Here is a 13,391-nt window from a genome sequence, read left to right on the forward strand (position 1 = left end):
TTTGCATTTTCATCTCTCAGTTCTTTACTTTTTCTAGGATAGTGGGGTCAGTGGTGCTTAGTACATTATCAGCACTTTTAATTAAACAGTTTAGTTTTTAATTTAGCATCTCAATTGGACCCAACGCAACCTCCATGCAGTATAAGCATGCACCTATGGGCATGCTTTGGGTAATCATCCAAGCCTTTTATAATTGAGCAGTGCTAGTTTCAAGATGAAAGAAGTTTCCCAAAAAAAAATGAAATGTAATTCAGGTATGTCACACTTTGGTCTGTGCAGGTTTCCTATAAATTTTTTTTAATGCATAAATCTCTGAGAGGTGTTTAGCTCTTGTGTACAGCGAGATGCACTGAAAAACATGCATTGATAAATGCTGCCTACGAGGCCTTTCTACCCTGTCTTATTTGACAAGTGCTGGAGATGGCTCAACATTTTGTGCCATGCACTAATTGTTCTCTTCTAGCTGTAAGAAAAAAAAATGAGAGGATCTCCTTCACTGCCTTCACTTGACTGAGAAAAAATTCATCTTTAATGTCGTAAAGACAGATTGGCTGGAAAGGCACATTTTCTGGATGCTGGCCCCTAGTGGCCAGGGGAGAAATGAAACAACAAGGAGATTTGAGTGAAGCAAATGATTATGACCAAGGCTATGTGAACTGCATAATAAGTACCGGTGTTATAATCCTGTGAATAATGTTTTGCATATGTTTGTCATACTTGTCTGACAGGCAACCTTTAGCAAGGCATGTTGGTCACATGTTCCCAACGTAAGCCCAAACATAAAAACACATGCATAAGCACTGGAGCTCAAATAGCATTGTGCAAATATATTAGGAGCACTCTTTTTGTATTTCCTGCACTCTCAGCATCCTCACAGGCTTACATACTCTTTTGTTCGCTAAGTCAAGAGGATGAACTGTGTCTTGTGTTTAGTGCATAGCCTCTTACTCTGGACGGATGTGCGACAGACTCTCTGGAGTTGTGCTCAAATGACAACTGAGGAAGTGCCATCAGCAGTTGTTGTCGGCTAGCTGACCCCAGCCCGATGTCTTGTTTTGTGCTGCAGCGTTTGTTAAAATGCTGTGCAGGCATCCTAGGCAACTGCTGGCTTCTGTCGGCCCTTGCTGTGCTGGCTGAGCAGCCAGAATTGGTGGAGCGTGTCATGGTGACGCGCTCCATCTGCCACCAGGGCGTCTACCAAGTGCGGCTCTGCAAGGACGGCCAGTGGACTACAGTGCTGCTTGATGACCTGCTGCCATGTGATGCCAAGGGCTGCCTCGTCTACTCCCAGGCAAGTAGCACGGTTGGAGCCCTTCTCTCAGACCCGATATAGTTACCGGCAAGTTACACATGCTGAAGTAGCACCAATTGTCATGGTGCTCTGATATATTTATCATTAAATCATTAGGTAGACTTACAGTTGGTGTGGTCTTCTTTAGGCATGAAATCAGAATCGGAATGCTTGAATGTGGCACTGAAGAGGTTTAAAGAAGTGAGTTTGTCAGAACCAAAGGTAACATTACAGGTTAGCTTGTAGTTTTTCTGCATCTGGGGCTGTCAAAGTCACACTAAAGGACCTTTTGCATGCAGTGTCAAATTCAGTGACATGTTGAATAGAAACACGACGCGCGAGGTGATTGTCACATCAGAAACCATTGCTGTGAGAGCTTTAACGTTATGCATAACATGGTCAAGTTACTTTGCACATTACCAGAGCGGTGTTAAGGCACCTTATTTAAAACTTGTTTGCTTAGTACCGCATGGTGCCAAAGTACTTATGACAAAGCATTTCAGGCTTATGTTTGCTCTCAGGAAGAGGGTGAACCAGAGTTTTATGACTGCAAAAATGGTTTAGAGAGAGAGAGAAAAAAAAGTGCTTTATAAGTGGTGACTGCAATAAAAGCTTCGAACTTCAGTGAAACAGTTCTTGAAAAGTTTTTTGGTATGTTATACAACGTCAAGCTATGTTCTTCAATTGCCTTAAAACACAGGCCAAACGGAAGCAGCTGTGGGTGCCATTGATTGAGAAGGCTGTGGCCAAACTTCACGGCTGCTATGAAGCACTTGTGTCTGGCCGGTGCATTGAGGGACTGTCGACGTTCACCGGTGCACCATGTGAAAGTGTACCTCTTCAATGTGAGTACCCAAGTGGGGAGCATGCAATCTTCCTGCTTATGTGAATGCTTGAAACCGCAGCTTGAAGTGGCAGCTCGAATTTTTTTTCATTCTTCATATCGCATGTTGAATTAACCACAGCCCCTGTGCCTAATGCTTGGGAGAGAGAGGGGGCTCTAATAAACGTTCCATGTCCATGTTACAAAATTAAATTGACAGGCTGGAGTTGGGGCAGTATGGTGGTCGCACAACACATATGTATGCCTCAAAGTAATGTTAGGTTTAGTGCAGCAGGTGGGGCTGCCCAGATCTCTAAGCAATACAGGACATGGTGTGGGGAAGTTGTTGTAAGGGAGATGGTGCAGTGACTGAATGGCGTATGGACAAGAGATGCCATGGGTGCAAATTATCAGACTAGGTGCTACACTGTTGACAGCGGGTTGCCGGCGCGTGTGAGTAAGTTATGGTTGTTGACATCACAGCGAAGGGAATCTGTTTGTTTTTGTCATCAGACGGTACGTCTGAAGTCAAGCTAACAAGTTAAAATCTGTAATTAACAACAGGCACTGTAAATATATTAACAAGAAAGAAATGGATGGGTGAGCATGTTTTTTGTCAAGATATCTGGTTTGATGTTCTAGGCTGCTAGATAGGGAGATTATTACCTGCTCTCTTGTTTACCGTTATTACATTTTTCTGATATTTTACCTATTTGGCAGTCATCTCACATTCCTAATTCTGCTGCAGCCTCTGTCTTTACAGTCCATTCTGTGAGACCATAGCCAAGTGCCTTCATGTTTTACGTGCTTGGAATTGGCAAGAGCTGACTGTGTTCTATCATTGTGTTGTATACAGAGCATTTCCTCTTATGATGCCGTCCCAGCAAGTGAAAACAGCAGCAGTCCAAGTGTGGAAGGTGGCAGTTTCCTTCCAGTTACCAGCCTATTTCTGATAGAAATGTGAAATAAAACCTGCTTATCCAATTGCGTCACTGCCTTCACCCTGGTTTTTCTTCCAGACTCATCTTCTCCCAATGAAGAAGGCATTGATGAGGATCTGATTTGGGCACAATTGTTAAGCTCAAGGGCTGCTGGGTAAGTAGGGCCTCCAGGTCAAACTAGGTGTCATAAAGGCTTCTTTGCTGATATAGCAAGTGTGTGTGTTCTTTTTAAATTGTGGTAGCATTAGAAGCCCCATTGGAGAAAAAAAGCAGTGTCATGTGTCATAAAAATCGCTTATGGTCGAGGAAATGTGATGTCACAATGACATCACCAGACTGGAAGTGATGTCACTAGACACGACATGACCAAGTTGGCAGGTGCGCTGGTCACATGACATGGCCGAGCGCTGTGGCGGGCTCGGCGTCACTTGGCAGGTGCTTGGTTATGTACGGACGTGTTGCGACAGCTGCGTGTATCAGGCTGGAACGGAGCGAGAATCAACGCCATGTGTGCCTACTGTAGTGGAAAATCGCCACAAATGGAGAGGACAACAACGGCAGGATGTTGCTAAAGATGGAGTATCAGCAGCTGCACAGGCTCAGCATATGCGGCAACCAGCAATGACGGAAGAGAAGAAGCAGGCCGCTGACTTCAAACTTTAATGCTCTCACATTCCTGACACTTAATGCAATTAGGTGTCACCTAACTTTTTTAACGTTGTTTGTGCATTAAATCTAGAAATTGCAGAAGCCAATGTGAATGAGCCCGATGATGGGATCTGCGCATGTGCCTCTTGTTTATTTCTTTTGATAAAAGGTTTCTGATGGGTGCCTCATGTGGCTCTGGCAACATGCAAGTGAACGACCAGGATTACCATGCGGTAGGACTGCGCCCACGACATGCGTACTCTGTGCTTGACGTTCAGGATGTTGAGGGTGTCAGGTGAGCTCACCAAGACTATGCTTGCCACACGCAGGTCACATATGTCAGCGCTAGGGAACTGATTCTGGAAAACAGACTGTTATGTTTTTGGAAATTCAGCTACATCTGCAGTGGTTGCATGTTTGCTGGAGTTAGCATCCCTTTTGTTAGAACCTCTTCGTGACTGCAGGTCATCCCACTCAAAAATTGTAAACAACTGCATTGTTAGCTTGGGCATTCACTCAGTTCTTTTAAGAACTGCCCTCAACAATATCACTTAGCTTTGAGGCACAAATTGGATGGTTGGAGACAGTCACTTATTCGATACAAGTAATTGCGCAAATAGGCTCCTGATTGATTACATGGGTAAAATGAGGCAAAAAAATTAGCAGACCAATGCGCACCACCTAAAAAAAAAACAAGAAGAGAAAGGCAGCAGTCTTGTGGTGTGTCCACCGCTTGTTGCACAATATTAAGAATGTGACTCTTTGATGTGTCCTCAGAGTTGCTGTTTTTGCCCCTGTCGAGCTCATCAGTCTGTGCGGCTTTATCCAAGGAAAATTTGACAAGCAAAGCAGTCAAGCGCACGCAGCCTGCACTCTGAAGCATACATGCCGTTATGTATGTTGTAGTTTGGCGGTTGTGTACTCCACCCCATTCGGCTATTGTGCAATCTACACAAGGGAAACAGGCTACAGTCTCAACATGCGCCTACATCTATGAGAGCTATTTAATTACCTGTAGACTGGGTCACAAAAGCATGTGCTGCAGCATATGGATGCACACCAGCTTTTCATGACACAGGTGTTTTTTCCGAGCACAAAGACAAGATCACTTACGAAGTGGTTGAGGCATTTCATATAGCCACGAGTTTGTGCATGTGTGTCAGCCATCTATTAGCACTTACCAGACGCAGAAGTGGTTTTTTGAGAAATAGTTGTCCGCTTGTCTTTCCCTTTGTGGTCTTCTTGCTATTGGTCCTATTTATCTGTACATTTAATATGTTTTGAATCAATGAGCCATTTAGTTGCGAGTCAGCACCCATGCTGTGCCTTTCTTGTTCTAATCTCATGTCCTTTAATGCTGTTCGTTTAGAATGTTGTCATGAGCAGTGATGACAAGCCAAAAAGCAGAGATCTGTAATGCACAAGGACTGGCGACCTTGTTGGTAGAAAGGCATGATGCCTGCCAGAGAGACATGACGGAGCTATGAATGCCGTGGTGCAATACACAGGGTGCACCTATGACATTCGGCCTTTTTGGTTTGGTGCTAGTGATTGTGTAGGCACAAGCTACACAATTCTGTTCTATGGCAAGTTGTGGAGCTCTTGGTTTCATATTAGTCACAAGAGAATATGAACAGTCTGTTTTCTTTTTTTTTAAACTTCCAGGTTTAATGCACGCTATTCTTTCTTGAGTGACTCTGAAAAAATGTCATGTTTGATGGTTGTGTGTCGGTATTAGTTATTCTGTGGTGTAATCTTTTTTAAAATTCTCTTTGATTTAGGATGAGACAAAGGACTATTGTTTTTCAGAGTTTATCTTGTTCAGTATGTGTACCAGCTAGGGGTTGCAACCTCTCATACAAATTTGGATGTGGGTTTCCTAATTGGGAACTTTCACTACCAGGCTGGTGCGGCTCCGAAACCCCTGGGGCCACTATTCCTGGCGAGGTGACTGGTCCGATGGGTCTCCTTTATGGACACCCGAGATGCGGGAAGCACTAATGCCTCATGGTGCTGACGATGGTGTATTCTGGATGTCCTTCAGCGATGTTCTCAAGTGAGTAGTGAAAGCTCACTTTAGTCACAGGTCACTTGTTTCAAAATGCAATTAGCCGTGGATGTTAACGGACCTGCATGTAGCGACTGAATGCCTTGATGTTACACAAAGTTTCTCAATTCCCCAATGCTGCCACCATTGAAGCTTGGGCAGTGTGTGCTCTTCTCTGCATGGTTCTGGCGCTGGCATCGAGGGGCTTTAGGATGGTGGGCAGACCAAGAGGGGAGACATTCCACTCTTCCCACTCCATACTTGGCGGTTTTATGAGTCTGCATAAAAGATTCTTCTGACCGTGATTACCTGCAGCGATATTGGACAGCTTACAGCGCTGGTGTCTTGAGTAACAAATGTCTTTGAATCCGGTGTCAATTTGTTTCGTTCACACATAAACACAATCCATACCTGGTTGCTTATACATTAGGTACTGAGCAGCTGTCGCGAGTGTGTGAGTATAAATACCTTGGGGTTTATTTTTCCTGTAATCTAACTTGGTCTAAGCGTGTTGAGTACATATCAGCGAGAGCTTGCAAAATTTTGAATTTTATCAAAGGTTTGTTTGTTTGTTTGTTTGTTTGTTTGCTTGCTTGTTTGTTTATAGGGGTTTAAGGTCCCAAAGCGACTTAGGCTATGAGGGACGCCGTAGTGGACGACCTTTAACGTGCACTGACATCGCACAGTGCACGGGCCTCTTGAGTTTCGCCTCCCATCGAAATTCGACAGCTGCGGCCGGGATCGAACTCACGTCTTTCGGGTCAGCAGCCGAGCGGCATAACCAGCCACCGCGGTGGTTATCAAACTTAATTTAAGGTCAGCACCTCCCAAAATTAGAGAACTACTTTACTGCACTAACGTACGATTGTATTGGATTACGCCTGTGTGGTTTGGGCCCACAAACAAAATCCTTTCCGATATGCTTGAAGGGGTACAAAACGATGCCGCTCAATTTGTTTGTAATAATTACAACTTTGTTTCCAGTGTTACTTTACTTAAAGGGGCTCTGAAAGGGGCACTAATAAAGTTGCGGTATGCCGGGGACGTTAAAGCACGCTGCTTCACGAATGTTTTCCAGCAAAAATCTTTTAATCGCTTTCTAGAAGCTGAGTTATCTGTTTTCAAAATTTGCATTTCAGCGTCTTCGCGCCTTTCTCTCTCCTCTCGTCACTTTTTGCACGCTGGAAGGTTGGCGGTCCTCTGCCGGCCCCACCTCCGGTAGCGGAGCCTCTTCATCTGCCAGAGCTAAGCGGCTTATTGGCCACGGCCACGGTAGCTGCCCAACGTATGAACGAATCTAACCAATAGCCACCTCTCAACTTCTATACGCAGATGCGAGCGACAGAGGAGGGTGCGAGCATGAAAAAGTCGCTGGGAAGGGCTCGTGAACTTTCGCGCGTCATTCTGGGTCCTCTGCTGTGTGTAGAAGTGTATTATTTGGCTCAGGTTTTCATGACAACACAGTGTAGTGATTGAGCAAGCCGATGTGCTCTCCTCGGAAGGTGCTTCAGAGCCCCTTTAAGAAAGGGTTAGAATGGGAATTATTAAGCAGGCGCAGAAGAAATGTACAGATAGAGATGCTGTTCAGATTTTATTTCAGCATAGTTGAAGCAGACAAGGAAATGTACATTTTTCCTCCTCATTTTACATCAAAGAGGCGTGACCATCAATGGAAAATAAGGGAAATTAATTGCCAAGCCAATGTCTTTCATAACTCATTTTTCTTGTGCACCATCAACCAATGGAATCAGCTGCCAGAAAAAATTATTGAAAGCAAACTGAAGTTTCATTTCGGGCGCGATTGTCAGATTTATGTATAACAGTAGCTATTTATAAGTTTGCGTCTTTTGTGTCATTATATATTTTTCCTACTTTTCTTGTGTGGGCCTCACGGAAATGTACATATTCTGTCTCTTCTGCAATAATGTCTTCGGGCACTGCAGGTATTTGAAAAAACAAAAACAAAAAAAGGAACAAACAAACTTCATCCTTAAGGACGTAAAAGAGTGAACTGATAACAAGATAACAAGACAGAAACTCTTGATTTGTTCCCTCAGTTGTCCACTGGTGAACAGAATACCAGCCAATGGACGCAAGGTTTGGAAGAAATTTGCAGTAAAGCTACCACCATTGACGCTACATGCTATTTTGTGTAGGGTAATAAAAGTGGATGAATGTTTTTTATGTACTGATCTCGTATTATCAGTGAACGAGACATTGCAACTGCTGTGTTTATTCGCACAATGAATGCAGCTTTTTTTTTGTGCGTAAAGAAAAAAGAAAGCATACCATTTAGAACAAGCATTCTAGAAAAAGGGTACCATAGTGAAAAGGGGGAAGTTCACCTATCTACACACTGGACTCAACCATTTGGCGAGTTCACCATTCCAGCTGCGGCTTAGAAGAGCAAGAAATATGGGCCTAACGGTTGGTTGCAATGTCGTTTCTGCAGGTTCTTCGACTGCATCGACATCTGCAAAGTGCGACCCGATTGGAATGAGGTTCGTCTGCAGGGTGTCCTTCCCCCGCAGACAGACAAGGACAGCCAGGCTGTCACTCTGCTCACTGTCCTCGAGGGCACCGAAGTGGAGTTTGGGCTCTTCCAGGAAGGCCAAAGGTTGGGCTCATGCGCCAATTTCTTCATTGCTTTCTTTTTGCAGTATGCTGTTTCTGGATTTTGCAGAGCTTTGACATGCTTTTGTCTGCTTTTTCTCGCATGCTTTTCAATCCCTCAACATCCTTCATGGCTTTTATTGCATTATAGGGGCTTTGTTGTTGTACTGAAGACGAAATGCAACCATGGGCTAGCTTTTTAGTATGTTTTGGGAGTGCCCTTTCAGATGCAAAAAAAAAAAAGAATCCTGAAAATGTAAAGATGAGATAGGTCCCCTCAAAACATCAGCAAATGCACTTGGTTAAAGGATGTTTTGAGAAGCTGTATCAAAACCTGCAATAGTGCAGTTTGTATGACAGAAATTACTTAAAAAATAGACTAGCATCTTTCTGCACAATTAAATGTTGATTGATTGGTTTTATTTTCAAACAGTCATTACAGAGGTATAATTGCACTAACATCTGGACCCCTAGCTAAAAGCTAGTTGGGATCCATACAAATAATTTCCTTTAGTAGTTAATTGCAGGCATAAAAAAAGCTAACAGGACAGTTACGACTGTGTAACGCAAGATTCAGCGATAGCTGTTGAGGCGTATAGTTTTGAGAATATTTTGAGGTGGAAAAGAAAATGTCTGATGGCCTAACTCTGTTAGCCCAAGACATACGTAGCGAAAGCCCAGTGACTTCTGGATTGGAAGAGCTAATATATGAAACTCGTGCATTCGCTAGATGAGCCTTTATTCATGATTAAACCTGAGCTGTCGTGGCGGAGTGGTAGCGTCTCCACCTCAAACACCAAAGGCTCTGGTTCGATTCCCAGCCTCGACACAGGTCTTTTTTTTTTTATTCAGTGAGTGTGTGGGGGTTTTAGTGGCTCCTATAGATGCCGCCACCGAATACGTTGGTTAGCGGTTAAGCGCATAAGGGCGGGTAAGGGCGGCTCCGCTGCGAGGCGTGCGGTGTGACGTCATGCCGGATGGCGCGGCATCCGCCCAGCTGCGGCGGTTGCTAGGCGACGGCTCAAGGTCTGTCTCTGTGCCTCCTCGGAGCACTGCCACAGCGAAATCGCAAGTTTGTGGCCAGTATAGCTTTTGCTACAATAGTGACCTCATATCGCACTGGTGTAGTGGTCAAGTGATGCACCCCTCCAGTGGCAGGTGGCTGTTCCAAACACAAACACTCGTAGGCTTATGTGACCCAGGTTGACCGTGATATCAGGTGGGTACGTTATTGACCGGCGGGTGCGTGGATGTCATTATAGCACCCACCAGTTACGCTGACAGCGATACTGCCGGACGACTACGATGCGCAAGCTGGGGATGGGCGCTTAACAGCTATCGCTGTAAAATTAGTCATAAAAATTGTTACTATGGTCAGTGTTATGTTTAAAGTGTTCCATCATAGTCATCTGTATGCAATGCAGAAACAATGAAGTCGTCTAATGAACCTGTTCCTGGTTCTAATGAACCCGGAAAAAAAAAAGAATTAAGGTTAGGCTTGTGTGCCAAGAATTCAAGGGCTGCATGCAATGTTTTGGGCACGATCTCTGCAGGAGTGCCGAACGTTCCCGGCGCTGCCAGCTGGACCTATGCGTGGTGGTGTTCCGGGCGCAGGACCCTGCCGCTGGTCTGGTGGGCCCATTAGTGAAGCATTCAAAACGGCAGGTGCGCAGCTTTGTCGGCTGCAATGCGGTGCTAGACCCAGGCTCCTATATGGTCGTCTGCCTTGCCTTCAACCACTGGCACACAAGCCTCACAAAGATTGACCAGTACCCAAAGTTTCTGCTGGCCATTCACAGCTCCAAGCGGCTACTCGTCGAGACAGTCATCCCACATGCCAACGTACTGGCTGATGCCATCATCAATCTGACCGTAGCCAAAGGACGAAGGCATGAGGTGCGAAGGCTGGCTCTTTGCTTTCATTGGTACACTAGGACTTTTTTCTCGTTCCTTCGCACTCAAGTATATTTTGTGGGTTATAGGGCACTGTAGAAATAGCGAAAGCACAAAGTCCCAAAGCACAAAGTAAACTGACCCCTGTCTTCTGTATCCAGCAACGTCTATCATGTTCTGTCCATAATATATGAACTTATATTGTTTGTGTGAGATGAATTTTTTTTCTTTTTTTGCCTGTAAACATGCAGTCAAGCCCACTTATAATGAACCTGACAGTTGCGTGGATTGCATTTGTTGTATCAAAAGTTCGCTGTGATTGGACTTCTCATATCGAAGCCAGAAAACTAACTTGGACAAATATGGCATTCATTTCTTTAAAAAGTGATGTTTGCTGTGTTTGTTTCTTCAAAGCAGGATATATCGGGGCGCTATTCACACTCTCCAGTGCGGACATGTGCTCTTTGCCGAGACTCTTGCAAACAACAATGTGCATTAGGGATGCAATCTAACCAGTCGTGGAGGTCAGCTGGTGGGGGGGACATGGAGGATCAAGACATTGCTGTCTAGATCAGATTCCTGGTGGTCGGGGAGTGCCCATGGTTCGTGTACATTGGCTTTGCTAGCGCACTGCTCTGCACTGTAGGCACCATCATCTGCACAAACGAAGTAATCCCAGGAGACATCCAGCTATATGTGCATCAGTGACGTATTGCCACAAATCCACAGGCATCTCATCATGTGAGCACTCCTGGCCATGCAGCATATGTGCTCACAGATTGTATCAAGGCATTGGTATCAGCTGCTCTGAATGTTCTCTGTGTGCTGCCTGCACGTGGTAGCAATGCAGAAGAGGTAGCCGATTGAACAGGTGATACGTGCCACTCTACCTGCTGGTCTAGGAAGGCCTGAGCAGTTGTCGTGAATGTGTCAGTTTCCATCAGGATTATTGTGTCTCTAAAGCAGCTCATTCGCAGCAGGGCCTCATCCGTGACCGCATGGTCACACTGGAGAGCTTGGAAAGCAGCACAGTGGACTTTTTAAAGAAATAAACGCCACTTTTGTTTGACTGTATTATTTTGCGTTTAATAGTACAAGTGCACTTCAGACTTGTATTCAGACTTGTCAAATCACTGCATTTGGTTGATCACCGACCGTGCGCTCTAGCTTCATTTTCAGTGCTGCCCCTGTCTTGCTCCCCCCACTTTGTTCTCCTTCTACTGTAAACGCTTTGTCGGCCAGCCAGTGCACATGCATGCATTGATTAATTTTTTATATCATCAGCGTTCTTTCCCAGCAGTTATCTACAGTTTCAGTGGCATCTTTTCAGGTTTTTTTTTTTTGGTCGCAACATTTTTTAAGGTGCGATATCACGCGAACTTGGAGGTGCTCTTTGGTTTTCATGCTTTCGAGAAGCGCGAATTTTTAGACATCGGCGGAGAATTTCCAGCTCCTCCCCGTTCGCTCTGACCGAGTGGTACGGACATGTTTGTTCGTTGCAGCTGAGATGCTGCGCCATTGCCGTAATGTATATTTTGATGGTGGCACTGCCCTTGTTTGTAATAAGAGAGTGTTTGTTATATTTGCGGCCGTTATAAGTGGGCTCAACTGTATTTCGGGCTTTAGTTCTTGTGTGTGACCTGACTGTTCCCTTTTATTTTCGAGCTATCTGTACACATTTGGATGTTGTAAATTTACCCTGTCTTTGAACAAATAAATTACAACTATGCTACTAAGCTGAAGGTTATGTCAGGCATCCAGCCCACCAGGGATCTGCTTGCTTACGTTATTGTGTTCAGCATCTGGCAGGCTAAGTGTCCTTGCCACATCATGGCTCTTACCTTTACTTATGTGTCTAGGGACGAGAAGGCATGACTGCATACTACCTGACCAAGGGCTGGGCAGGCCTTGTGGTTGTTGTGGAGAACCGGCTACCTGACCGCTTTGTCCAAGTGATCTGCGACTGCTCTGAGAGCGTCAACGTTGTCTCGACCAGAGCCACCCTCAGGACTGTTGACAGCATCCCCCCGTTGCACAGGTGAGCACTGCTATTGATGGGGCTTTACAATACAACATGTGCACTCAGTTTGTAGCCACCCTGCATGTGTCATTTAGGCTGGTGTGTAACCAGCCCAAAAAGCAGCCCTTAAAGAGAGCTGGCTTTTAAAATTTTCTCCAGAGAGCTTGCTCTGTTTTTCCCAAAAAGAGTGCTGCCAGCATTGAAGAGGTTTCAGCAGAGGCACTAAGGGGCCCAGCAGTGTTGCACCACAGGAAAACCTTTTCATTGCAACAATGCTGCTTATAATGGATGCCACTTCCCTGTTCCTGTTGTTATGGTTCAATAACCACGTTTACGTGCTTGATATGTGCACCCTGGATATTCACCACAGGCTTGTTTCGAAATAGAAAAAATCGGCTTGCTTTAGTGAATAATAATAATAATAATAATAATTGGTTTTTAGGGAAAGGAAATGGCGCAGTATCTGTCTCATATATCATTGGACACCTGAACCCCACCTTATGGGAAGGGATAAGGGAGGGAGTGAAAGAAGAAAGGAAGAAAATAGGTGCCGTAGTGGAGGGCTCGGGAATAATTTCGACCACCTGGGGATCTTTAACGTGCACTGACATCGCACAGCACACAGGCGCCTTGCTTTAGTGCTGATTCTCACTTTTCTGCATTAAGTCTGTTTCAATTTGATGGCTGCAGCAAACTAATAATTCAGCCTTTATCATGCCAACCATCAATGAGCACCGAGCATCTCGAACCAACCGAAGATTTTGCTGTATGGGGCTGTTTCACGCTATATCCGCTGAGCTTTTGCAATGAGTGATCTTCCAGCAGACCTCGTGCACCTCTGGAAGTGGCTCTTGGCCTTACCTTCATATATGCGGCTGAGCCCACCTATAATTAATACTTGAGAGTCACGTAGATTGCGTTTGTTTTATCCAAAGTTCGTAGTAATTGGACTTGTTCTCTTAAAGCCAACAAAATAGACAAAAGAGGTGTTTTTTTTTTAAAAAGTCCACTGTGCCACTTTCAAAGCTCTCCAGCATGCTCATGTGGTCTTCCTGGTCAAGACCCTTGCTCTGGATGAACTGCTTTAGGGGAGCGACAATGCCAATAGTGATTGA

At 44.9% G+C, this 13,391-nt stretch overlaps 1 protein-coding gene across 1 annotated transcript in view; it reads left to right on the forward strand.

Annotated features, from left to right (window-relative positions):
- LOC144129022 (calpain-D-like) overlaps positions 1 to 13,391 on the forward strand; it is a 28,039-nt gene that overhangs the window by 12,138 nt on the left and 2,510 nt on the right. The window contains exons 4-11 of the mRNA XM_077662894.1: positions 1,089 to 1,291; positions 1,992 to 2,136; positions 3,134 to 3,209; positions 3,873 to 3,998; positions 5,607 to 5,759; positions 8,203 to 8,367; positions 9,917 to 10,259; positions 12,116 to 12,294. Coding sequence (XP_077519020.1) covers positions 1,089 to 1,291; positions 1,992 to 2,136; positions 3,134 to 3,209; positions 3,873 to 3,998; positions 5,607 to 5,759; positions 8,203 to 8,367; positions 9,917 to 10,259; positions 12,116 to 12,294 — 1,390 coding nt within the window. The remainder of the gene's footprint in view (positions 1 to 1,088; positions 1,292 to 1,991; positions 2,137 to 3,133; positions 3,210 to 3,872; positions 3,999 to 5,606; positions 5,760 to 8,202; positions 8,368 to 9,916; positions 10,260 to 12,115; positions 12,295 to 13,391) is intronic.

This window comes from Amblyomma americanum, chromosome 4 (assembly GCF_052857255.1).
Source record: "Amblyomma americanum isolate KBUSLIRL-KWMA chromosome 4, ASM5285725v1, whole genome shotgun sequence".
NCBI lineage: Eukaryota > Metazoa > Arthropoda > Arachnida > Ixodida > Ixodidae > Amblyomma > Amblyomma americanum.